At 44.9% G+C, this 24,383-nt stretch overlaps 1 protein-coding gene across 1 annotated transcript in view; it reads left to right on the top strand.

Annotated features, from left to right (window-relative positions):
- The window catches only part of VOPP1 (VOPP1 WW domain binding protein), a 110,514-nt gene extending 101,749 nt beyond the window's left edge, over positions 1-8,765 (top strand). Inside the window, exon 5 of the mRNA XM_082691744.1 lies at positions 6,191-8,765. Within this exon, the coding sequence (XP_082547870.1) occupies positions 6,191-6,381 (191 nt within the window). The 3' untranslated portion in view covers positions 6,382-8,765. The remainder of the gene's footprint in view (positions 1-6,190) is intronic.
- Positions 8,766-24,383: the final 15,618 nt, after the last annotated feature.

The raw sequence follows: 24,383 nt of genomic DNA, 5'->3' as shown, positions 1-24,383 counted from the left end.
TGAAACCATTCTCTTTGACAAGAGAGTAAGTTTGAATGTTTTTTGCTTGGCCTTTTGTTTTCTTTCTGAATCTTCTTTATCCTCCGTGCATACATTTTTTTTTTAAGATTTTATTTATTTATTTGACAGACAGAGATCACAAGTAGGCAGAGAGGCAGGCAGAGAGAGAGGAGGAAGCAGGCTCCCTGCTGAGCAGAGAGCCCGATGCGGGGCTCTATCCTAGGACGCTGGGATCATGACCTGAGCGGAAGGCAGAGGCTTTAACCCACTGAACCACCCAGGTGCCCGCGTGCATACATTTTTAACAGGTTCTTTTTTCGTCCCATTTTGTGTCAGCCCTTGGCTCCATTGGGCTTTATTTTACCCGGTTCCATTCTGGTGTTAAGTTTACTTTTCAGTTTTCTTCATTAGAATCATTCACACTGGCTTGGTTTGTAACCTTTGAAATCATTATCATCATGCCTATTTGTGATTATGGAGTTGAAATCTCGATTTTTAATATGCTTTGGATTCTGGAATTTTGTGCCACAGAATCATATATACATTCTGGGGAACGGTTTTGAAAGGATCTCTCTCAGCCCTGTGGACAGAGACCTGTTCTTGCCTCTGGCTTTCCCATGGGTGATGAAGTGTTCCATCTGCCACTTCCCTGCACGAGTGAGAACTGAATCTGTCTCCTTGGTTTCTCTTCTCTGTGGGAGGCCAGCTGGTCATCCAGGCCAGGGTCTTATCAAGACTCACTCTTTTAGCCAGATGAGCAGAGATCTAGCAAATGTCTCTGTGAGCTGGTGCCTCCACCTGGCCAGGTGTTCTTCGAGGGTCCATCCTCTGTTTCTGCTGCCCTTCCACCGACACCAGTCTTTCCAGCATGTTCCATCCCTGTGTTTGCCAAGTGTTTTCACCTAAGGGCTCGTGTTCCTGGCAAATACATAATTTATCCCCCTCCTATCTGTTCTGTTTCTTTAATATTCCAAGTGCCTCTCCATCCTCAGTATTTCAATCCTATCCTCCTAATTCCCGGCAATATCCATGAGTTGTGATTCTTAACATAAAAATGCCAGTTGAATTGGACACACTTGCCAGTGCATCTCATTATCATCTGGTGTGAGTGGCCATGATGCATGGATATTAGTCACAGCCTGAGGCTCATCTCTGATACAAAGACCACAGCCCACCCTGCTGTCATCTGTGATAGGGAGTTGAGGTCATCTTCGAATGCCTCTGCTCTCAGGAGTGATGGGCAGGGTTGACGCAGGCTTGCTGGGCTGGGGCAGCCTGTTCTTCCTGTTGTATCAGAAATAGATGTGCCTCAGGAAACTGCCAAATGTGCCCAGCACAGTATAGCAGAGGCGAAATCCAAAGCAACATCACCATTCGTCCCTCTTCAGTCATTCATCTCCTGTATTTATGGAATATCACATGCTACATGCTGTTCTGTACTTGGAGGGTTCCAAGATGAATGATCCTATTTCCATGTGCAGAAAGCTCAGGAAATTACACTGTTCTGGATGCCAGGATGACAGGGTACCTAATCCAGCCAGGAAGGGAGTGGTGGGCAGTGAGATGTAGCTTCCTGGAGTTGGCGATTCTGATCTGAAACTTGAGAGATAAATGGGAATTAGCTAGACAAGGAGGACAAGGAGGAGGTGGTGTGGAGACGGAGGAGTGGTCTGCGTGTGGAACACCCCGGAAGTGCTCTCTGGTGAGGGCTAAGGGAGAGGTGAGCTGGATACAAGCAACTAGGTTCTTGTTGGGAGGCAGAGCATAAGGCAGGGCAGTAAGAACCGAGACTGAAGCCACTAAGAACCTGGTTACAGACAGTCTGTTATCCCTCATGAGGGAATTAGTGTGCAGTCCCGTGAGTGGGCTGGTGAAGAGAGGGACCCCAACCACGAGGGAGAATAAATACAGAAAGTCTGAGTCATGGGTGGAAAGGATGAGCGTGTGTCTCCCGCAGTGTGTTTAGGAGACCTGCACACACCTTGAGCAGCCTGGCTAAAGGACATGGATGTGGGAAGGCGGGATATGGGGTCTGATTAAACTGAAAATACAGGCAGTAGGTAGAGTGAAAAGAACACCGAAATGCATAGAGCTAACTCCAAGTGGGGGCTCATTATAAAGACACAGGGAAGCTCTTGGAAATGGAGACACCCTAGGGCTGGAAACCTTTCCATCTCTTCCGGGCCACACAGTCTTCTTCAGGCTGTCTCCGCCTCTCTCTCTGCATTTCCACTCCATTCTCTGCTACCAGCCAGATCCTTGTGCATCTTAAGAAAAGACTGCCCCAGCTCATCCATTGCCAGGTTGCAGGCCAGTCAGATTAGTTGAGTGGTAGCAAGTTCATTGTTAAGAAAGCTTGGCTGCCAGAACATCCTTCAGCTTAGGTGGGAAAGAGCTTCACTGGAGGAGCTGTTGTCAACTGACTTCTTTAAGAAGCTCCTACTCACCTTTGCTGAATCTAGAGTTCCTTCTCAGATCATGCTTAGATGCTCAAAGAGAAAAGAGATGATGGCCTTAAAGAATGAAATGACTTCTGGAGACAAGACGGTGTGCCCCTTGGATAAGAGCGCAGCCGAGATGGGAAGTCCGTGTTATGACAGTTCTTCGGCAAGCCCTTCATTTTTGGTTGGAGCTCAGGCCCATTGTGTCATCAATCTTCCTGGTTTTCCTGTCCCTTTCTAGCCTGAACTATTTCTCCCAGCTCATCACCCAATTATGAGAAACACCTGTCCTAGTGGAAAGAGCCTGGGCTTTCCACTACACTCCTATGTTCAAATCCTGGTGCTTCCAGATATCAGCCGTGTGCCCTTGGCAAGTTGCTTCATTCATTCTTCTGAGCCTCAGCATCTTCAAGGATATGCGTACGATTCTAGGGGTGCCTGGGTGGCATAGCCAGTTAGGTGTCCGACTCTTGGTTTTGGCTCAGGTTGTGATCTCAGGGTCGTGAGATTGGACCCCATGTTGGGCTCCATGTTCAATGGGAAGTCTGCTTGAGAGTCTCTCTTCCTCTCTCTGCCCCTCCTGCTTGTGCTTGCTGTTTCTCAAATAAGTAAATCTTAAGTATATATATATACATACATACATACACACACACACACACACAGTTCTGATCACATTCCCATCCCCTTACTATCCCCACACCATACCCATATAATACATGTGTATACCCATGGAATACAAATGACATACAAATTGCCATTGTAGACACTTACTTAATACGAGGAAACAGAAGAAGCGATTGTGTGGCCACCATCGTTTTACTCACTCCTCCAGATCCTTTCCGATTTGTCTACTGTAGAAACAGTCTTCCTGTAACTCCAGCTTCTTCATAGAATCCTCTACATGTTTTCTTTCTCTCACTGGACCCTCTGCCATGAACCTTCAGTCCTGAAGGGCTTGGCTCTCTTCCCCCATGTTCTACCCCCACAGGGTAAAGAGATGGTGCTGGCATCCCTTTGGTGTCTGGCTTCTCCTCTTATTCATAAACCCTGTCACACTGAATCCCACACCAGTGGGCTCTGTCACTCCTTGTCACTATTTTGCTACTGTCCATGGCCATCTCTTCTTGGAGCATTTGGAATCTGCTCAGATAACCTCCCACCCCGATTCGCTCCATAAAGAGGTTGTTTGCTACAAGCACCTTGGTCCTCCTTCCAACACAACTGTGGGTTCCCCGTGCTCCTCCACGCATTCAGCAGAAGGAATTGGTGTCCTCTTGTACACCAGGCTCCCAGCTAGGCAGTGGGGTGCAGATGTTGAAGCGGACGTATGAGGTCCCTGCCCTCATTGAGCTTATCTTCTTCCCTAGAAATCCTTTTTCTTTCCTATATATGTGCCCCTCTTCCCTGTACACAATCGGGAGCTTTCCCCATCCTTAAACACACATCTTTCTCCTTCCTGCAGACCCTTCAGCTGCTACCTCTCCCCTCATCTGGGCTTCTCCCTCCTTGCCCTGAGAGTGTCGCCACTGCCCTTGGTACCTCCCACTGTACTGCAGCTCCTGAGGAGAAATCCCAGATTCCATATCCAATGGAAATTTGCTGTTCTTATTTTGCCCTCTATTTGACATTGTAGAGGACCAGTCACTTCTTCCTTAAAAATTCCCCTTTCCCTTTGCCGGCATGGCCCAACCCCTATTTCACTGTTTCATTATTTCTCCCCGGGCTCCTTTGCTTTCTTCTCCGCCACCTCACGTGCTTGGGGTTCTTTTCCGGTCTTGAATGTTGGTCTGCCCTGCAGTTCTCTCCTCAGCCATCCTTTCTGCCTCCCTGCACACCTCCTGCGTGGTTTTAACCCACCCATGTTTTTGTCCCCACTTTGACAGGACAGTCCTGAAGCTGCCTCAGCTCCAGCAGGCCCAGCGTGGAGCTTTCATTGGCCCTGCCCTTACCCTGCACCCTCTCTTTCCTTGTATCCCCTCTTTTTTGGTTGGGCCCTTTTATCAAGACCCTAAACCAGGGTCTTTTCTAGTCATACCTCTTCTCTGTCCTCAAGCGTTTCACATTAAATTGGTCCCTGGGGCCTTTCGGTTATTCTTCCTGAATATCTTAATCTCTCCTTCTTTCATAGTCAAGGACTTTGATGATGTCTTTTACAAACTATTACAATTGCCTGTTTTTAAGAAAAAAATCTTTAATTAATTTTTTGCTTATATAAAATATACAGGGATCCAGAGATAAATAAATCATAATCTCTGCCCTTGGGAAACTCATGGTCATGGCCAGTCATGGGCTTGTGAGCAAATGCATCCAAGGTCACGGAGGGATGCACAGATGGGAGCAGGTGTTGTCTGCTGGGCCGTACAGGTGCGAGATGAGGCGGCGGTTGGTAAAGGTGCAATTTGTGCCCGATTGCTCTCATGCTGACACCCTGGAATACCTTTCTGGCCTTCGGTTTCTGTCTTACATTCTCTCCTTTTGCACATTTGTAGATTTCCAAGATCTGTCGTATCCCAGGTTTGTGACACCTTTCACAGGTTGTTGAGCGTCTTCCTAGTAATCTGACCTTTATTCAGTTAAACTGCAGAAAGAGACACTTGGAAATTAAAAAAAAAAAAAAAAGGCCCTAACCAATATATATATGTACAGGGATGACTTCTCTGACACTCTAGGTATCTTTCTGAATTACATGAGGCCTAACTCAAAAAATAGACCCGAGTCTACCCACAAAATTAGCTTAGCCTGGGACACAGGGAAAGCTCACAGTTTTGTTTTGTTTTGTTTTTCTTAATTCTTTGTTTATGCATCCCATACTCTGTAGTGTTATCAACATGATCAGAGTTAGCAGATCTAAAAACTAGGCTCTAAAGTAGCAGCTCACATATTCCTACCCATTAAAATGAGAGTTACACTAGTCTTGTCACCTTCTTTGTTTTCTGGACGCCCCCCTCCCACATCCTACACCCCAGCTTGAAGCAGGGGAGTCAGCCTGCATCTGATAGCCTCACTGTCGGAGTAAAGCAGACGACCATCTCCTCCAGCAGTGCCGAAGGAAAACAGATTCTGCGTATGCCTAAACCCGCCCTTCTGGTGTTTGCTCCCATTGTCTCCCTGTCTGTGAACTTGGCCACCCTGACAAAATGTTAACCTAGCACATGGGAATGGAGGCCGTACTTCAGAAATGTGCTTCAGCAAACTGTGTTCTCAGAGGGCGTGTGCAGCTGCCAGTGATCATTCTGGAAGAGTCAGGAAACCAGGGTCCCGTCCCGTTCCAGCTCTTCCAGGAGGGAGCTACGAATCGGCTTACTTTACTGTGGCCTCGATTTTCCTCCCTTGAGAGTGGAAACGGCTCTCTCCATTGGTAATTTTTTAGCATACACTTCCCCAGCTCTTTGCAGAGCCTCCTGGGTTTATCATTCAGGCTTTGAGTTAGTGACCAGCCACCTACCATGCCTGATCCTGTCAATGTCCGTCCTGTCACTTGGCCCTGCTGGTGAGTTTGTGTGTGCCCTCTCAGCCCTCTACACCCCAGTAGAGCACAGGCCCCACGAGGCCAGGGACTCACGTGTGGCTCTAGCTTGTTACCGTATCCCAGGTGCCCCACTGTGTTCAGATGTTTGGCCTTGCATGCTTGCCGGGTGAGTGAAGGACCGGGGTGCTGGTCTCCACAGACCCCCGGCCGGACACTGCTCTGGTGTGGTGGGCTCTGCGTATTCTCTGCCGTGTTCATATCTGCTAATCTCTCTTTTCAGGAGCACAGCAGCCGGGGCTGCCGTATTACACCGACCCTGGAGGACCGGGGATGAATCCCGCCGGAAATACTGTACCGATGGCTTTCCAGGTTCAGCCCAACTCACCCCAGGGAAGCATGGCCTACCCTCCGCCCCCTTCTTACTGCAACACGCCCCCGCCCCCGTATGAACAGGTGGTGAAGGCTAAGTAGCGGGCACTGCCCGGCGCCTGCTGTGCGACCTCAGGAGGAAAGGGGAGGGGCGCTCTCACCGCACCTCTCAGTCCCCATCAATGTTCGCTTCCGGGAATTGTCTTCTGAGCCACTAAGGGCAAATTCCTCTTTGATATCTTCAAAGCAAGCACAGCTCCCTTTCAAGTTTTCTGTGGAGGACCAATATTTGAATTTATCCTGTGTCTCCTCTGTTGCTTCTGTTTCTGATGTAATCTGAGCTCTGGCAGAGTGTGGACAGTCCCCAAGGGTTGACACCCTAGATCCTCAGGAGAGAGACTAAGGAGAAGGAGGCAAGGCAGGGCCCATGTGTGCAGGTGAGTACAAGGAGGAGACCACTCCTGGCCCAAGAACACAGCAGACAGCTCACGGAAGTGAGGCCTCCCAGGCTCCACTCTCGGAGCCCCTCGTCCTATCAGTCTTCCTCTTCAGGAAGCTGTGAAGCTCTGCTGTGGGAGAAGCCTCCTAGCACTTCCTGTCTCTACTCACTTCCTAGAGGTGACAGTGGCTTCCCTTCTGCGTAGCCAGGGCTGGGAGGGGACTGTGTACCTCAAGGAGATGCGGATCCAGATGAGGTCAAGTTTGAATGTCTACAGTTACCCGAAAATCACGAAGGAAAGTTACTGCAATTTATGGGAAATGGATTCTTGCGTCAAACTGGGACATTGCATTTTATGAACTCTTGGTCTGACTGGGCAAAAATAAAATGGTTCACCTCCTTGCCAATCTCCCCGCCCAACCCCACCCCAGGCTTTCTAGTGAGTCTGTGGAAGCTCGTGTAGAGTCCTGTCCTTTAAGGTCAGACTCAGAGCGTCTTCTCTGAATGTCAGCAGCTGTCTGACCAGAGGTCTCCACACCCTTCCTTCGGCAGCCCTGGTGGTGGTTGTGATGGACACTTTCCAAGTGGAGAGGCACCGCCAGCTGGGAAGTCACACCATCCCCTTGGAGAGTGGTGGCCCCTGGGGCAGCAGGCCAGGCCTGCAGTTTGATGTCAGCAGATGTGTGTGTATGTGGGGGGGTGTTCTCTAAAGAGGAAAAGCTTGCTGAAAAAAAGAGGAATGCAGAATCCCAGGACTGCAGGAAGATCTCTTTAAAAAGTACTGAGTAGATTTCACTGACAGCTTAATCAAAATGAGAATGGAAGATGTGGTTGGAAATGCAAACCCTGGCAGTGTCTCAACGCTGGGCTCTAGTGAGGGTCACCCGGCTGAAAGGAAGGTGCGGCTTCTGCAGTAAGCAGTGCTGGCTGTGCAGGTGAACCCCCAGAGATCCAGCCGGTGGTGTGTAGGAAGGAAAAGCAGCGTAGTCCAGATGGGAGGGTCCCTGTGTGTGTAGTAGTGGGATAGGGCCGGCGGGCGGCGGAGGGTTATTTTTGTAATAACTAATTGGACCAGCCTCTTGAGAAATTGATACTCATTGGACTTGAGCTTCTGAACATGTCACCTGAATGGATGCTGAGTGTTTTCATTCCGCCAGACCAGGAGTCTGGGCGTCCCTTTCCTCCTGGGTGAGAGATCAGGATAGGACTGTGGCACCTTGCCCAGAATGACCTCCCTGCGAAGATGGAGAACCTGCAAGCCTCCCAGGGAACTCCACAGGAAATGCTGGGAGCCGAACACGGGCCTTGGAAACACAGGTTTTAAACACAGATGCTGCTGCTGGTGTCTTCGGCCAGCCTCATGTGACCTCTGAACTCCTGTCCCTGACAGCAGTACCTCCGCTCATCTAGTCCTTGATCCAAAGGAGACAACAAAGCACAACGTTTGCTGTTTACAACAAGGACAACTACATGGGTCCAGAAGGTTCCTCTTCTTCCGGGTCATTCATCTTGCATTTTTGACTTAAATTTCTCCCTTTTTTTTTTTTTTTTGTTGTTGTCTTAATGAAGAAGCACAGTAAGGGCCACCCCTGGAATTGGATCCGGGTGCAGTTGAATAAGCACCCAAATATCCATGACTAAATTTCATTTCTCTTTTTAATAACAAATGATCTCAGAGACTGAATGATTTAGGTAGTGCTCAAGAATTTTGTATTCCATGTTTGTGAAGATAAATTTTGTTTTCCCTCGAACCTGGGTGAGAACCCTGCTACAGCGAACACTGCTACTGTGCGTAGAAATTCCACTCGTGGTGGCATCTCCTGGCCCTTCTCGTTCCGTCTGTGCTGACAGTGGACTGTGTCCCCCTCCCGGAGTAGGTCCAGCTCCTGGTGTGTCGAAGTCTTAGAGAGTCAGTGATTAGGAGTAAGCTGGGAGCAGATCTGTGCATGTTTTTCCTCTGCAACATTTGGCTCATTTCTCTTTTTTGTTCTCTTTTGATAGAGTCCCATTTCCTATGTATGCAAAATAAAAAATAAATTTGGGCACATGCTTCGACTGTTTTCCTGGGAAGGGGGAAAGAGGGTGGAAACGAAGTTCTAATGAGGGAGGACATACAGTGGGTCATGGGTCATACATGGGTCATCCCCAACCCCCGGTGGGGGTGGGGTGGAGGAGGCCCCGTGGTGCCCTTAACCTTAGGAGCACCAGCAATTAGAGGCCATCAAAGAATGCAAGGGACGTTTGGTTCACCAATACATTTTAAAAGTCTGGCTAAGGAAAAAATAATCTGAAGCAAGTAGAAAAAGGATAAATTAGATAAACGCACAGGTAATACTGAAATTAGTTATCCAGGGGGCCTGGATCTGCTTTCCATGAGTAGGTGAGCCTTGATTTTAAGAAATGCAGCTTTTGTGCACCTGGGTGGCTCAGTCAGCTGAGCGTCCATCTGACTCTTGGTCCCGGCTCAGGTCTTGATCTTAGGGTTGTGAGTCCAAGCCCTGTGTTGGGCTCCACCCTGGGCATAGAGCCTGCTTAATAGGAAGGAAGGAAGGCAAGGAGAGAGGAGAGGGGAGGGGAGGGGGGAAGAGAAAAGAAAAAAAGAGGAAAGGAAAGGAAGGAAGGAAGGAAAAGAGAAAAGGAAAAGAGAAATAAGAAGGAAGAAAGAGAAGGAAGGAGAACAGAAAATAAAAATAAATACAGCTCTGCTGGGTCAGAAACTGCATTTCTCTCACAGATCTGTTGGAGGGTAAAGCTGCTACAGTCAGCATTTTAGATGAATCCCCAAGTGAGATAATGTTTATAAAGAAACACTGGATCTTAAAACAGGACAGGGCATAAGCCAGAAGAGGTCAAGGAGCTTCCTCTGGTGAAGTCGGGGCTAATTTTCAGGACACCCCCACCGGGTTATCAACTCCCTCCAGCAAACTGGAAGCGGCCTTATTTACAAGTCAGAGGTCCTAACTTAAGATGGCAGACAGTGACTGAGTGCTCGCTTTTCTCTGTTCCTTCCAAATGTCATTGAACTTCAAGAAATCTGTAATGGCTCTCACGGCAAAAAAACATACAAGACAGAAATTCGGAGTAATTCTTAACTAGAAGATGCCAGCTAGGATTGATTGGGAGAGAAGACTGAAACTGAAATGTTCAGAGACGGTTGCTGGGGAGGCGAGAGCTTTTCAAAAAGTCCACAGTGAGGCTCACAGGTGCAGAGAGCAGGCATGGGCAAGGGCCCCTTGCCAAGGTGTTGACCTGTGGGCGTTCTGGAGAGCAGCTCTGCCGGGGGTCCGTGTTCTGTGCCCCAGGACCCCAGGTAAGGGGAGCAGCTAGTCCCGCAGTCTGTTTCTCACAGCGGAGACGCTCTGTGTCCTAAGGCGTTGGGAGATGGGTTAGTGGAATCATTTAATTTTTTAAAGTGAGGTAAGCATTTTCTAATGTATTAGTCAATTAGAACAAGTATTTTCTAATGTATCAGTCAATGAAAACATTCATAATCTGGCCTGCCATCCTGTTCCCGCAGCCCTGGTTGCAAGGTTATAGAGAGATGCGTGCAAAGCAGAAACCCAAGGACCTGTGAGAAATCATGACCACAGGCGGGCAGGCTTCCTGTGGCCCCGGAGGAAAGGTCAGCTGAGCCTTCTCCTGACTTGCACTGCACCGACCTTTCCACCCAACTGGCCAAGCATCTTTCAGCTGAAGTGATCCTTAACAGTTTCAAGTTCTCAATTGCTAATACTCTTTCAGTGCCAACGGTGACAGCACAAAGTAGAGATGAGGGCAAACCGCATGGGCGTAACTACCCACTGTGTATCACGGCCGGACTGTGGGCTCCGAAGATGGGCAGCCTTGCTCCTGCCCTGCGTCTACTGTTAGCTTGTGTCTTCAGACAAACGGCTTAAGTTTCCATCACTCAAATGATCTCAGGTCTGTTTCCTCAACTATAAGAGAGAACTACACTACCTGTTGCTTCTACCGGGCTTGTAGCAGACACACTATGGAGAGTCATACTGAAAATCCTCTGTTCTCCCTCATTCCTCAGTTCCTTTAGCAAGAGAAATTAAAGCACAGGGAGGGAAAATGAACTCCCACCTAATCCTTTGCCCATCTGTCAGCAGATGAGACCCAGGGCGTATGGGAGAGAATCTTTGAATACATCCCCCTTGTATTTGCCACCTTTCGGACCCTGATTACATAAAGGTAGAAAATACATGGTGTGTGCTGCCCGGCACTGGGCGTTTTTCCCTCGCCATTTATTTAAGATGCGATTGGTGAGCACCCCCAGAATAAGCCACGAATTACAAGCAATATTCTTGTATGTTTCTATTACTTTGGGTATTTTTTTGCTGTCTCCCATCCCCCCAGGACTTGTTATTGTAATGTTCCTGTTTTGGATTGGCTGTCTCGCACTATCCAAGAGGGATCCTGCTTCATTCCTGGGCACAGAGCCCTCCTAAAATGCTATGGGGGATTGATTATGATTATCAACACGCTTCTCTCCCTGCTGCCACCCTTGAAGAAGGCAGAGGGAGGGAGTGCTTGTGCTGGTCCCAAGAGTATGAAGAGGGAGGCGGGGTATCATTCCATCTCTTTTCAATAGTCACAGGAATGCTAGCAGGAGCTGCTTTTGTCTCTCTGGACTCTGGAAATTGCAAACAGTCCCGAGGCCCTGGAATCATTTGCCACAGACCTGGTACTCACTGTGCAGGAGCAGGAGAATGATACCAGGCATGTACCTTTGGAACGTGCCCGGACACAAGCCCTTACAAACAATTCTTCATGTTTTGTGGAAGAAAGGAATTTTGCACTTTGCTTTAAACTCTGCAAGGAGGAATGCTTTCAGATAGCTCTTCTAGACCAGCACCATCCATCAAAAACATACTGTGAGCCAAATATGTTATATATTAAGTTTCCAATAGCTTTTCACTAAAGATGAAAAAAAGTGAAATTTATTTTCATCATCTCAACGTGTAATAGAAAATTTATTAAAAAGAAATGCTAACATTCTTTTTTTTTCCATGCTGTCTTCCAAATCCTGTATGAATGTGACGCTCACTAGCACCATCTCCCGTGTTCAGAGTAACTGCTTTATTGGACAGTGTGGGGCAAGGGTGCGTAAGAAAATGTTCAGCTCTTATGTCCTTGCTGGTTGTTTACCACATAATCCAGTAAGGATAAAAATTGAGTTAATTATGAAAAGGTTGAAGGTGAAATTCAACCTCCTGTGACATAGTTCGCAACTGTTAGTGAACTGACCCAATTCTCTAGATATCCGGTATGATAGATCCCTGTGACAACAGTGACAAGCCAGTCTTGGGGGGGGGGGGGGTAAAAGGTTGAATTGCTTCTTGGCACTCTGTAGGCAGTGCAAGAGGGTGGTGGCCCTCCATTGTAGCTCAGTGTTTCATTCCAGTGTCCAAAGATGCTGGAGAGCCAGTCCTAAAACAGCATCAGGTGCTGCTAAGGAGTACCCAGGAGACAGGTTTAGTGGGAACCCCGTATGTTCCTGGTCTGGTAAATGATGCGAGGACTGGTCTCCTGCCCCGAATGTGTGCCCGACACGAGTCCATCACTCCTTTGGTTCTCACCAAGTTCTCCAAGGAAACCCGATGTCTCTGGAAGGAGCAGGTTGTTAATCAGCACCTAAAGGGAGGACAAGGCAATCATTCCATCACTTCGTGCTTGTCATTGTCTGGCAGAACTTCCCAGTGTGACAGTGTGGATGCACAAAGAGATCAAGATGAAATTGTGGAAATCGTGTCCTCTCATCAGAGGGCTCATCCCTAAAAATCTGCTGGCCACTTGAATGCACTTGGACAAGTTTCTCTCAAATATGACAAGGTTGGCCTGAAAGTTGTCCAGGACCTCTTGCACCTGACGTCTATGACTAGCCCTAGAATACAGGTACAGAAGGTGGGGGTGGGGACAGGATCAACAGAGTCCGATGGGTGGTGAGGGCTCTGGTCTCCTGGGGCCAGGCTGGCTGTCCTCCATGCTGTCCTTTGCTCTACCATCCAGGACAGGCCCAGTGCAAAAAAGCTCTCTGTGTGAGCAATTGCCTAAGTACTATGGTTTCTCCACCCTCTCTGTGCTCCCCTGGAAGAGGCAAAGCCAGGAACCCTTCTAGGTGACCCCTATCCCTCACAGAGACATGGAGGCCTAGCAAAGATAGTCTGTTGGTCTAGTGCCCTGAAGGTGTTTCCCAGTTCTGGACTTCCTTATAGCTCAGGCTCGCTTTATCCACTTCTAGCCTAGACCACTGCCCACTGTGTTAGCCCCAGAACCTGCCAAGGACACACTGGCCGGACCGACCTTGGAGATCATCTCTATTTTTGTGCCTTCTGCTCTTGCTCGAGTCATCTTTCCTCAGAAAGCTTGGCCTCGTCACCTTATGGCAGGGGTAAAGGCACTGGCTTTCCGCTCTAGGAGACAGGACACAATGGGACAGGTGTTCTTGGTGTGCACCCTGTCCTAGAGAGATCCGGGCCCAGGCAGAACTGCAGTGTGACTGTGGGGCGGGAGGCAGGGCCAGTCCCTGGGTACTGCGAAGCCAGCGTGTCACCCCACCGCTGGGATCCTGGAAGCTCTGGCTGTCTCCGTTTCGCCCTCTGGAAAATAGAGCCACAGAGGCACACAGGTGGGGTGAGGACCAAGCAGAGCACTTGGGGTCCCCCCAGCACCGCTCCAAAAGGGAGAGGCACAAGGGGAGCTGATGGCAGGCCAGCCCCAACCAGCTGAGCTCAGGGCCCATGCCTCCCAGGGCCACTGCAAGGGTGCAGGGGCGGGGGTGAAACTGGGTGGAGGCAAGGAAGGACCCAAGGGGTCCCCACATGGGATCATGCTTCATACATCTCGAGAAAATCCCCGCTAATATTTTTCATTCAAAGAAACCAAACCCATGGATTTAGTTTTTTAAACTAATTATGAAAGTAATATGTGCTCACTACAGAAAATGTAATGTAGACTGAACACGAAGCATTAAGGAAAAGGAACATCCCTGGCAACTGTCCCAAGCTAACAGTTGGGTATCTCTCCAGGCTTTCTAGCTCTCTTGCTTTAAGGACACACACGGGAATAAAATAGCAATCTTTTGTGCCCTGTTTTACTCCAACATTTTTTTTTCATGGCATTAAAATATTTCCCTACCCCTTCCCTGTCAAGATTAAATAGTAACCTACCATATGGCTGCCACACAGTTTACTTATGCTTCATCCACACTGGGCTAACTTTAAGGTTTTTGTTCCATTCTGTTTATTTTTTTAAACTTAAATTTTAGTGAACATACAGTGCGATATTGGTATCTGCATTCATCACTTAGCTACAACACCCAGTGCTCATCACAAGTGCCCCCTTTTATACCCACCACCCATCTAGCCCATCCCCCAGCCACCTCCCTCCACCAGCCCTCAGTTCTCTATTATTAAGAGTCTCTCATGGTTTGTTTGCCTCTCACTCTTTTTCCTTTTCCCCCTTCCCATATGTTCACCTATTTTGTTTCTTAAATTCCACATACGGTAGAAATCATATGGTATTTGTTTTTCTCTGACTAGACTTACTTCCCTTAACATAATACACTCTAGTTCCATCCGCAGTGCTGCAAATGACAAGATGTCATTTTTGATGGCTGAGTTATATTCCATTATATGTATAGGCATGCCACATCTTTATCCACTCATCAGTTGATAGACATCTGGGCTCTCTCCGTAGTTTGGCTGTTGTTGACAAAGCTGCTATAAACATTAAGGTGCATATACCTCTTCAAATCTATATTTTTGTATTCTTTGGGTAAATACCTGTAGTGCAATTGCTGGGTTGTAGGGTAGTTCTTTTTTTTTTTTTTTTTTTTTAACTTTTTGAGGAACCTCCAAACTGTTCTCCAGCATGGCTGCACCAGTTTGCATTTGCAACAGTGCAAGAGGGTTCCCCGTTTTTCCACATGCTTGCCAACACCTGTTATTTTTTGTATTGTTCATTTTAGCCATTCTGAAAGGTGTGAGGTGATAATCTCATCATGGTTTTGATTTGCATTTCACTGCTGATGAGTGATGTTGAGCTTCTTTTTATATGACTGTTAACTATCTGGATGTCTTCTTTGGAAGAGTGCCTGTTCATGTCTTTTGCCCATTTTTAAAAAAAAAATCTCTTCTACCATCATGGTTGTTTTTCTTTTTTTTTGAAGATTTTATTTATTTATTTGACAGATCACAAGTAGGCAGAGAAGCAGGTTGGGGGGGGGGGGAGCAGGCTCCCTGCTGAGCAGAGAGCCTGATGCAGGGCTCAATCCCAGGACCCTGAGATAATGACCCGAGCCAAAGGCAGAGGCTTAACCCACAGAGTCACCCAAGCACCCCTCTTTTGTCCATTTTTGACTGGATTATTTGTTTTGGGGTATTGAGTTTGATAAGTTCTTTATATATTTTGAATACTAACTCTTTATCAGATAAGTCATTTGGAAATTTCTCCTCCCATTCTGTTGGCTGCCTTTTAGTTCTGTTCATTGTTTCCTTCACTGTGCAGAAGGTTTTTTCTTCATGAGGTCCCAATAGTTCGTTTTTGCTTTTGTTTCTCTTGCCTCAGGAGACATGTGTAATAAGAAGTTGCTATGGCTAATGTCAAAGAGATTTCTGCCTGTATTCTCCTCTAGGAGTTTTTTTGGATTCCTGTCTCACGTTTAGGTATTTCATCTATTTTGAGTTTATTTTTGTGTATGGTGTAAGGGAGTGGTCCAATTTCATTCTTCTGCATATTGCTGTCCAGTTTTCCCAATACCATTTGCTGAAGACACGGTCTTTTTTCCATCGGATATTTTTTCCTGCTTTGTCAAAGATTAGTTGACCATATAGTTGTGGGTCCATTTCTAGGTTTTCTGTTCTGTTCCATTTGATCAGTGTGTCTGTTTTTGTGTCATTACCATTACTGTCTTGATGACTATAGCTTTGTAATATAGCCTGAAATCTGGAATCGAAATGCCTCCAGTTTGGTTTTGTTTTTTTTTTTTTTTTTTTTCAGAATTGCTTTGCCTATTTGGGGTCTTTTGTGGTTCCATACAAATTTTAGAATTATGTTTTCTAGCTCTGTGATGAATGCTTATGGTATTTTAATAGGGATTGCATTAAGTGTATTGAGTGCTCTAGGTAGCACAATTTACAATGTTTATTCTTCCAATCCATGAACATGGAATGCTTTTCCATTTCTTTGTGTCCTTTTCAATTTCTTTCATAAGTGATCTATAGTTCAGAGTACAGAGCTTTTACTTCTTTAGTTAGGCTTATTCCTAGGTAATCTTATTATTTTTGGTGCAGTTGCACATAGGATTGATTCCTTGATTTCTTTTTCTGTTGCTTTCTTATTGGTGTATAGAATGCAACAGATTCTGCACATTGATTTTATATCCAACAACTTCGATGAGCTCGTGTACTCTAGCAATTTTTTGGTGGAGTCTTCTGGGTTTTCCACATCATAGACTATCTTGTTGTCCACAAATAGTGAAAGTTTGATTTCATCCTTGCCAGTCTGGATGCCTTTTATTTCTTTTTGTTTTCTGATTGCTAAGGCTAAGACTACTGGTAGTATCTTAAATACTAATGGTGAGAGTGGATATCCCTGTCTTGTTCCTGACCTTAGAGGAAAGGCTCTTAATTTTTCCCCATTGAAGATGATATTAGCTGTGGGTCTTTCATATATGGGTTTTATGATACTGAGGTATGTTCCATCTACCCTACATTGTTGAGGGTTTTTATCAAGAAAGGATACTGTATTTTGTCAAATGATTTTTCTGTATCTCCTGAGAGGATCATATGGTCCTTGTCCTTTCTTGTATTAATGTTGTATATCACATTGATTTGTGAATATTGAACTAGCCCTGCATCCAGGAATGAATCCCACTTGATTGTGGTGAATAATCCTTTTAATATACTGTTGGATTTGATTTGCTAGTGTTTTATTGAGAAGTTTTGCATCCATATTCATCAGAGATAAAGTCTGTAATATTTTCAGTGGAGTCTTTGTCTGGTTTTGTGATCAAAGTAGTGCTGGCTTCATAGAATGAGTTTGGGACTTTTCCTTTCATCTCTATTTTGGGAACAGTTTCAGAAAAATAGGTATTAGCCCTTGTTTAAATATCCAGTAGAATTTCCCTGGGAATCCATCTGGCCAAACACTTTTGTGTGTTGGGAGATTTTTGATGACTGAATCAATTTCCTTGCGGTTATTGGTTTGTTAAAATTTTCTTTATTTCTTCCTGTTTCAGATTTGGTAGTTTGTAGATTTCTAGGACTTTGTCTGTTTCTTCCAGGTTGCCCAGTTTGTTGGCATATAATTTTTCATAGTATTCTCTTATATTTCTGTGTTGTTGGTTATGATTTCTCTTTCATTCATGATTTTATGTATTTGGGTCTTTTTTCTTTCTGATAAGTCTGGCTAGGAGTTTTTCAATTTTATTAATTCTTTTGAAGAACTGGCTCTTAGCTTTGTTAAATTGTTCTATTGATTTCTTTTTGCTTTTATATCATTTATTTCTGCACCAATCTTTATTATTTATCTTCTTCCGCTGGCTTTAGGCTTTATTTGTGGCTCCTTTCCTAGTTCCTTTAGGTGTAAGGTTAGTTTGTATATTTGAGACTTTTCTTGCTTCTTGAGGTAGGGCTGTATTGCTATATACTTCCCTCTTAAAACGGCCTTTACTATATACCAAAGGCTTCTGTCATTTATTCATTTTCACTTTCTTCCATGTATTTTTCAAAATTTCTTCTTTAATTTTCTAGTTCAGCCATTCATTTCTGAGTAGGATGGTCTTTAACCTCCATGTATTTGAAGTGTTCTCAGTCTTTTTCTTGTGGCTGACTTCCAGTTTCATAACACTGTGGTCTAAAAATATGCATGATATGATCTTGGGTGCTTTTGTACTTGTTGAGGGTTGATTTGTGACCCAGTACGGGATCTATTCTAGAGAATTTTCCATGTGCACTCGATAAGAATGTGTATTTTGCTGCTTTAGGATTATCTCCAAGGTATGCCTGCAAATTGTAAGAGCCAAGAAAGAAACTAAATAGAGGACTATTAAACGTAAAGAGGTCAGGACTTGGTGTTTTTGGAAATTCTTAGACCTCTAGATGGCAAATAATGTTAAAATTAAGAAGTAGCTTCTGATCAAAGATAAAACTCAGGGTACTGTCAGAAAACTATGTATGGTATAAAGATGGAAGGCAAGAGTGTAGCTATAAAACCTTTTGTTAAGAGTTGTGTTAAAAGAAACTTCTAGGTTTATTCCCAGGTATCTTATAGTTCTTGGTGCTATAGTAAATAGAATCGATTCTCTAATTTCCCTTTCTGTATTTTCATTGTTAGTGTATAAGAAAGCCACTGATTTCTGCACCATTGACTTTGTATCCTGCCACATTGCTGAATTGCTGTATGAGTTCTAGTAGTTTGGGGGTGGAGTCTTTTGGGTTTTCCATATAAAGAATCATGTCATCTGCGAAGAGAGAGTTTGACTTCTTCATTGCCAATTTGGATACCTTTTATTTCTCTTTGTTGTCTGATTGCTGTTGCTAGGACTTCTAATACTATGTTTAACAAGAGTGGTGAAAGTGGGCATCCTTGTCGTGTTCCTGACCTCAATGGGAAGGCTTCAAGCTTTTTCCCATCGAGGATGATATTTGCTGTGGGTCTTTCATAGATAGATTTGATGAGGTTCAGGAATGTTTCCTCTATCCCTATACTTTGAAGCGTTTTAATCAGGAACGGATGCTGGATTTTGTCAAATGCTTTTTCTGCATCAATTGAGAGGACCATGTGGTTCTTCTCTCTTCTCATATTAACTTGTTGTATCACATTGGTTGATTTGCAAATGATGAACCATCCTTGTAGCCCAAGGATGAATCCCACCTGATCATGGTGGATAATCTTTTTAATGTGCTGTTGGATCCTGTTGGCTAGGATCTTGTTGAGAATGTTAGAATCCATATTCATCAGTGATATTGGTCTAAAATTCTTCTTTTTGGTCGGGTCTTTGCCTGGTTTGGGGATCAGGGTAATGCTGGCTTCATAGAAAGAGTCTGGAAGTTTTCCTTCTGCTTCAATTTTTTGAAACAGCTCCAGGAGAATAGGTGTTATTTCTTCTTTGAAAGTTTAGTACAATTCCCCAGGGAATCCGTCAGGTCCTGGGCTCTTGTTTTTTGGTAAAGGATCTGTACTCAAGGAATTACAGAACACTCATGAAAGAAATTGAAAAAGACACAAAAAGGTGGAAGACCATTCCATGCTCTTGGATCAGAAGAATAAACATTGTTAAAATGTCTATACTGCCTAGAGCAATCTATACTTTTAATGCCATTCCGATCAAGATTCCACTGGTATTCTTCAAAGAGCTGGAGCAAATAATCCAAAAATTTGTATGGAATCAGAAGAGACCCCGAATCGCTAAGGAAATGTTGAAAAACAAAAATAAAGCTGGGGGCATCACGTTACCTGATTTCAAGCTTTATTACAAAGCTGTGATCACCAAGACAGCATGGTACTGGCATAAAAACAGACACATAGACCAGTGGAACAGAGTAGAGAGCCCAGATATGGACCCTCAACTCTATGGTCAATTAATCTTTGGCAAAACAGGAAAAAATATACAGTGGAAAAAAAGACAGTCTCTTCAATAAATGGTGCTGGGAAAACTGGACAGCTATATGTAGAAGAATGAAACTCGACCATTCTCTTACACCGTACACAAAGATCAACTCAAAATGTGTAAAAGACCTCAACATGAGACAGGAATCCATGAGACTCCTAGAGGAGAACATAGGCAGTAATTTCTTCAATATCAGCCACAGCAACTTCTTTCAAGATATATCTCCAAAGGCAAAGGAAACAAAAGCGAAAATAAACTTTGGGACTTCATCAAAATCAAAAGCTTCTGCACAGCAAAGGAAACAGTCAAAGAAACAAAGAGGCAACCCACGGAATGGGAGAAGATATTTGCAAATGACAGTACAGACAAAAGGTTGATATCCAGGATCTATAATGAACTCCTCAAACTCAACACACACGAAACAGGCAAACATATCAAAAAATGGGAAGAAGATATGAACAGACACTTCTCCAATCAAGACATACAAATGGCTATCAGACACATGAAAAAATGTTAATCATCACTAGCCCTCAGGGAGATTCAAATTAAAACCACATTGAGATACCACCTTACACCAGTTAGAATGGTCAAAATTTACAAAACAGGAAACAACATGTGTTGGAGAGGATGTGGAGAAAGGGGAACCCTCTTCCACTGTTGGTGGGAATGCAAGTTGGTGCAGCCTCTTTGGAGAACAGTGTGGAGATTCCTCAAGAAATTAAAAATAGAACTTCCCTATGACCCTGCAATTGCACTCCTGGGTATTTACCCCAAGGATACAGATGTAGTGAAAAGAAGGGCCATTTGTACCCCAATGTTTATAGCAGCAATGGCCACGGTCACCAAACTATGGAAAGAACTAAGATGCCTTTTGGGGCGCCTGGGTGGCTCAGTGTGTTAAGCCACTGCCTTTGGCTCAGGTCATGATCTCAGGGTCCTGAGATCAAGTCCTGCATTGGGCTCTCTGCTCAGCAGGGAGCCTGCTTCCCTCTCTCTCTCTCTCTCTCTGCCTGCCTCTCCATCTACTTGTGATTTCTCTCTGTCAAATAAATAAATAAAATCTTTAAAAAAAAAAAAAGATGCCTTTCAACGGACGAATGGATAAGGAAGATTTGGTCCATATACACTACGGAGTATTATGCCTCCATCAGAAAGGACGAATACCCAACTTTTGTAGCAATATGGACGGGACTGGAAGAGATTATGCTGAGTGAAATAAGTCAAGCAGAGAGAGTCAATTATCATATGGTTTCACTTATTTGTGGAGCATAACAAATATCATGGAGGACAAGGGGAGTTAGAGAGGAGAAGGGATTTGGGGTAGATTGGAAGGGGAGGTGAATCATGAGAGACTATGGACTCTGAAAAACAATCTGAGGGGTTTGAAGTGGTGGGGAGGTGGGAGGTTGGGGTACCAGGTGGTGGGTATTATAGAGGGCACGGATTTCATGGAGCACTGGGTGTGGTGAAAAAATAATGAATACTGTTTTTCTGAAAATAAATAAATTAATTAAAAAAAAAGAAACTTCTAGGTTCAAACCTCAGACAAATGTTTAGATAAACAAAAGAAGATCATTAAGCTAACAGAAGCTAATGTAATGGGATGAGCGTTTAGGAGACCTGAGGAGGGGATGGGTGTATTTTTCAAGTGAAGAAATGTGTATCATGTAGCCAGCTCCAGGGTGGCCCTCAGTGATCCTAGTCTCCTGATATTTGTTCCCTGGTCTAATCCCTCCACACCAAATACAACACAGTGGAAGTGATGGTATGCGATATCTGATGTCTGGCCATAAGTGAATGGCCTTTGCTCTCTTAGATCCTTGCTCTGGGAGACCCATTTGCCATGTCTATGAAGAGGCCCACATGGAGACTGCATTATTTTGGATAGTGTCCCCCCCCCCAAGTTTATGTTCTTTCTAGACCCAGATATGACCTTATTTGGAAATAGGGTCATTGCAGATGTAATTAACTAAGATGATGTCTTACTGGAGCAGGGTAGGCCCATGATCCAATTTGACCAGTGTCCTTATAAGAGTTAAAAAAAAGGAGCACAGACTGGGGCTCCAGGGGATGCAGTCAGTTAAGCATCCAATTCTTGATTTAGGCTCAGTTCATGATCTCAGGGTCATGAGATCAAGCCCTGTCTCAGGCTCTTTGCTGGGTGTGGAGCCTGCTTAAGATTCTCTCTCTCTCTCAAAATAAGATGAAAACAGGAAGTCAAACCATAAGAGACTCTTAACTATAGGAAACAAACTAAGGGTTGCTGGATGGGCATGGGTAGGATGATGGGGTAATTGGGTGATGGGCATTAAGAAGGGCACTTAAAGAGAAGGTCCTCCTGGCGGGAGGTCAGAAGGTCACCTGGAGACTAATGCCACGTCCCTGACGTCACAGCGTCTGTGTCATTCCCCTCACGTCATCTTACCCCACGGACATTATATCATCTCGCATCCTCACAGGAAGGGAATCAATAGCAACAAAAATTCTTTGGAATCATCCTATGTGATTATTTCCCTTTTTATTCTGAGCCATTGGAGGAGCCACAGTTGGTAAACCCTAGATTAAAAATATGAGATTGGGGGGAGGAGTCAAGTTGGCGGAGAAGTAGCAGCCTGAGACTACTTCAGCTAGCAGGAGATCAGCTAGATAGCTTATCTAAAGATTGCAAACACCTGCAAATCCATCGGCAGATCAAAGAGAAGAAGAACAGCAATTCTAGAAACAGAAAAACAACCACTTTCTGAAAGGTAGGACTGGCGGAGAGGTGAATCCAAAGTGACGGGAAGATAGACCCCGGGGAGAGGGCCCGGCTCCCGGCAAGCGGCGGAGCAACGGAACATAAAAAGGACTTTTAAAAGTCTGTTCCGCTGAGGGACATCGCTCCAGAGGCTAAAACGGGGCGAAGCCCATGCGGGGTCAGCGTGGCCTCAGGTCCCGCAGGGTCAGAGAAGGATCGGGGGTGTCTGAGTGTCGCAGAGCTTGCGGGTATTGGAACGGGGAAACCGGCTACAGAGACAGAGCCGACAGTAAGCTCGCAGCTCAGGGTTACCTTGAACCGGACACAGGCTCGGTGAGCTCGGAGCCCGGCCAGAGGTCAGGCAGACGGGAGTAGATGGGCGCTGTTCTCTGAGGGCACACTGACGAGTGGGACCCTTGGCTCTCGGCTCCTCCAGGCAGGAGACCAGAAGGCCGCCATTTGTATTCCCGTCCTCCAGAACTCTACAGAAAACACTCAGGGAACAAAAGCTTCTGAAAGCAAACCCGAGTGGATTACTCAGCCCGGCCCCTGGTAAGGGCGGTGCCATTCCACCTGGGGCAAAGACACTTGAGAATCACTATCCCAGGCCCCTCCCCCAGAAGATCAACAAGAAATCCAGCCAAGACCAAGTTCACCTACGAAGGAGTGCGGTTTCAATACCAAGGAGAGCAGCAGAATTCCAGAGGAGGAGAAAGCAGAGCACGGAACTCATGGCTTTCTCCCTGTGATTTTTTTCAGTCTTGCAGTTAATTTAATTTTTTTTTCATTTTTTTTCTCTTCTTCTGCTAAAATTTTTTTAACTTTTACCCTTTTCTTTTTTAACGTTTTTTAACTAGTTTATCTAATATATATATTTTTTCTTTTTTATATTTTTCTTTATTCCTTTTCTTTTTTTAAATTCTTTTCTTTTCTCATTTCTTTTCTTTTTTTTCTTTCTTTCTTTTTGAACCTCTTTTTATCCCCTTTCTCCCCCCTCATGATTTGGGATCTCTTCTGATTTGGTTAAAGCATATTTTCCTGGAGTTGTTGCCAACCTTTTAGTATTTTACTTGCTCCTTCATATACTCTTATCTGGACAAAATGACAAGGCGGAAAAATTCACCACAAAAAAAAGAACAAGGGGCAGTACCGAAGGCTAGGGACCTAATCAATACAGACATTGGTAATATGTCAGATCTAGAGTTCAGAATGACAATTCTTAAGGTTCTAGCCGGACTCGAAAAAGGCATGGAAGATATTAGAGAAACCTTCTCAGGAGATATAAAAGCCCTTTCTGGAGAAATAAAAGAACTAAAATCTAACCAAGTTGAAATCAAAAAAGCTATTAATGAGGTGCAATGAAAAATGGAGGCTCTCACTGCTAGGCTAAATGAGGCAGAAGAAAGAATTAGTGATATAGAAGACCAAATGACAGAGAATAAAGAAGCTGAGCAAAAGAGGGACAAACAGCTACTGGACCATGAGGGGAGAATTCGAGAGATAAGTGACACCATAAGAAGAAACAACATCAGAATAATTGGGATTCCAGAAGAAGAAAGAGAGAGGGGAGCAGAAGGTATACTGGAGAGGATTATTGGGGAGAATTTCCCCAATATGGCAAAGGGAACGGGCATCAAAATTCAGGAGGTTCAGAGAACGCCCCTCAAAATCAATAAGAATAGGCCCACACCCCGTCACCTAATAGTAAAATTTACAAGTCTCAGTGACAAAGAGAAAATCCTGAAAGCAGCCCAGGAAAAGAAGTCTGTAACATACAATGGTAAAAATATTAGATTGGCAGCTGACTTATCCACAGAAACCTGGGCAGGCCAGAAAGAGCTGGCATGATATTTTCAGAGCACTAAAGGAGAAAAACATGCAGCCAAGAATACTATATCCAGGTAGGCTATCATTGAAAATAGAAGGAAAGATAAAAAGCTTCCAGGACAAACAAAAACTGAAAGAATTGGCAAACACCAAACCGATTTTACAGGAAATGTTGAAAGGGGTCCTCTAAGCAAAGAGAGAGCCTACAAGTGGTAGATCAGTAAGGAACAGAGACAATATACAGTAACAGTCACCTTACAGGCAATAAAATGGCACTAAATTCATATCTCTCAATAGTTACCCTGAATGTTAATGGGCTAAATGCCCCAATCAAAAGACACAGGGTATCAGAATGGATAAAAAAACAAAACCCATCTATATGTTGCCTCCAAGAAACTCATTTTAAGCCCGATGACACCTCCAGATTTAAAGTGAGGGGGTGGAAAACAACTTACCATGCTAATGGACATCAGAAGAAAGCAGGA

Source organism: Mustela nivalis (genome assembly GCF_964662115.1).
Source record: "Mustela nivalis genome assembly, chromosome: 12".
Classification (NCBI taxonomy): domain Eukaryota; kingdom Metazoa; phylum Chordata; class Mammalia; order Carnivora; family Mustelidae; genus Mustela; species Mustela nivalis.
The sequence above is the reverse complement of the archived record's forward strand: the minus strand, read 5'-3'. Positions and strand labels throughout refer to the sequence as shown.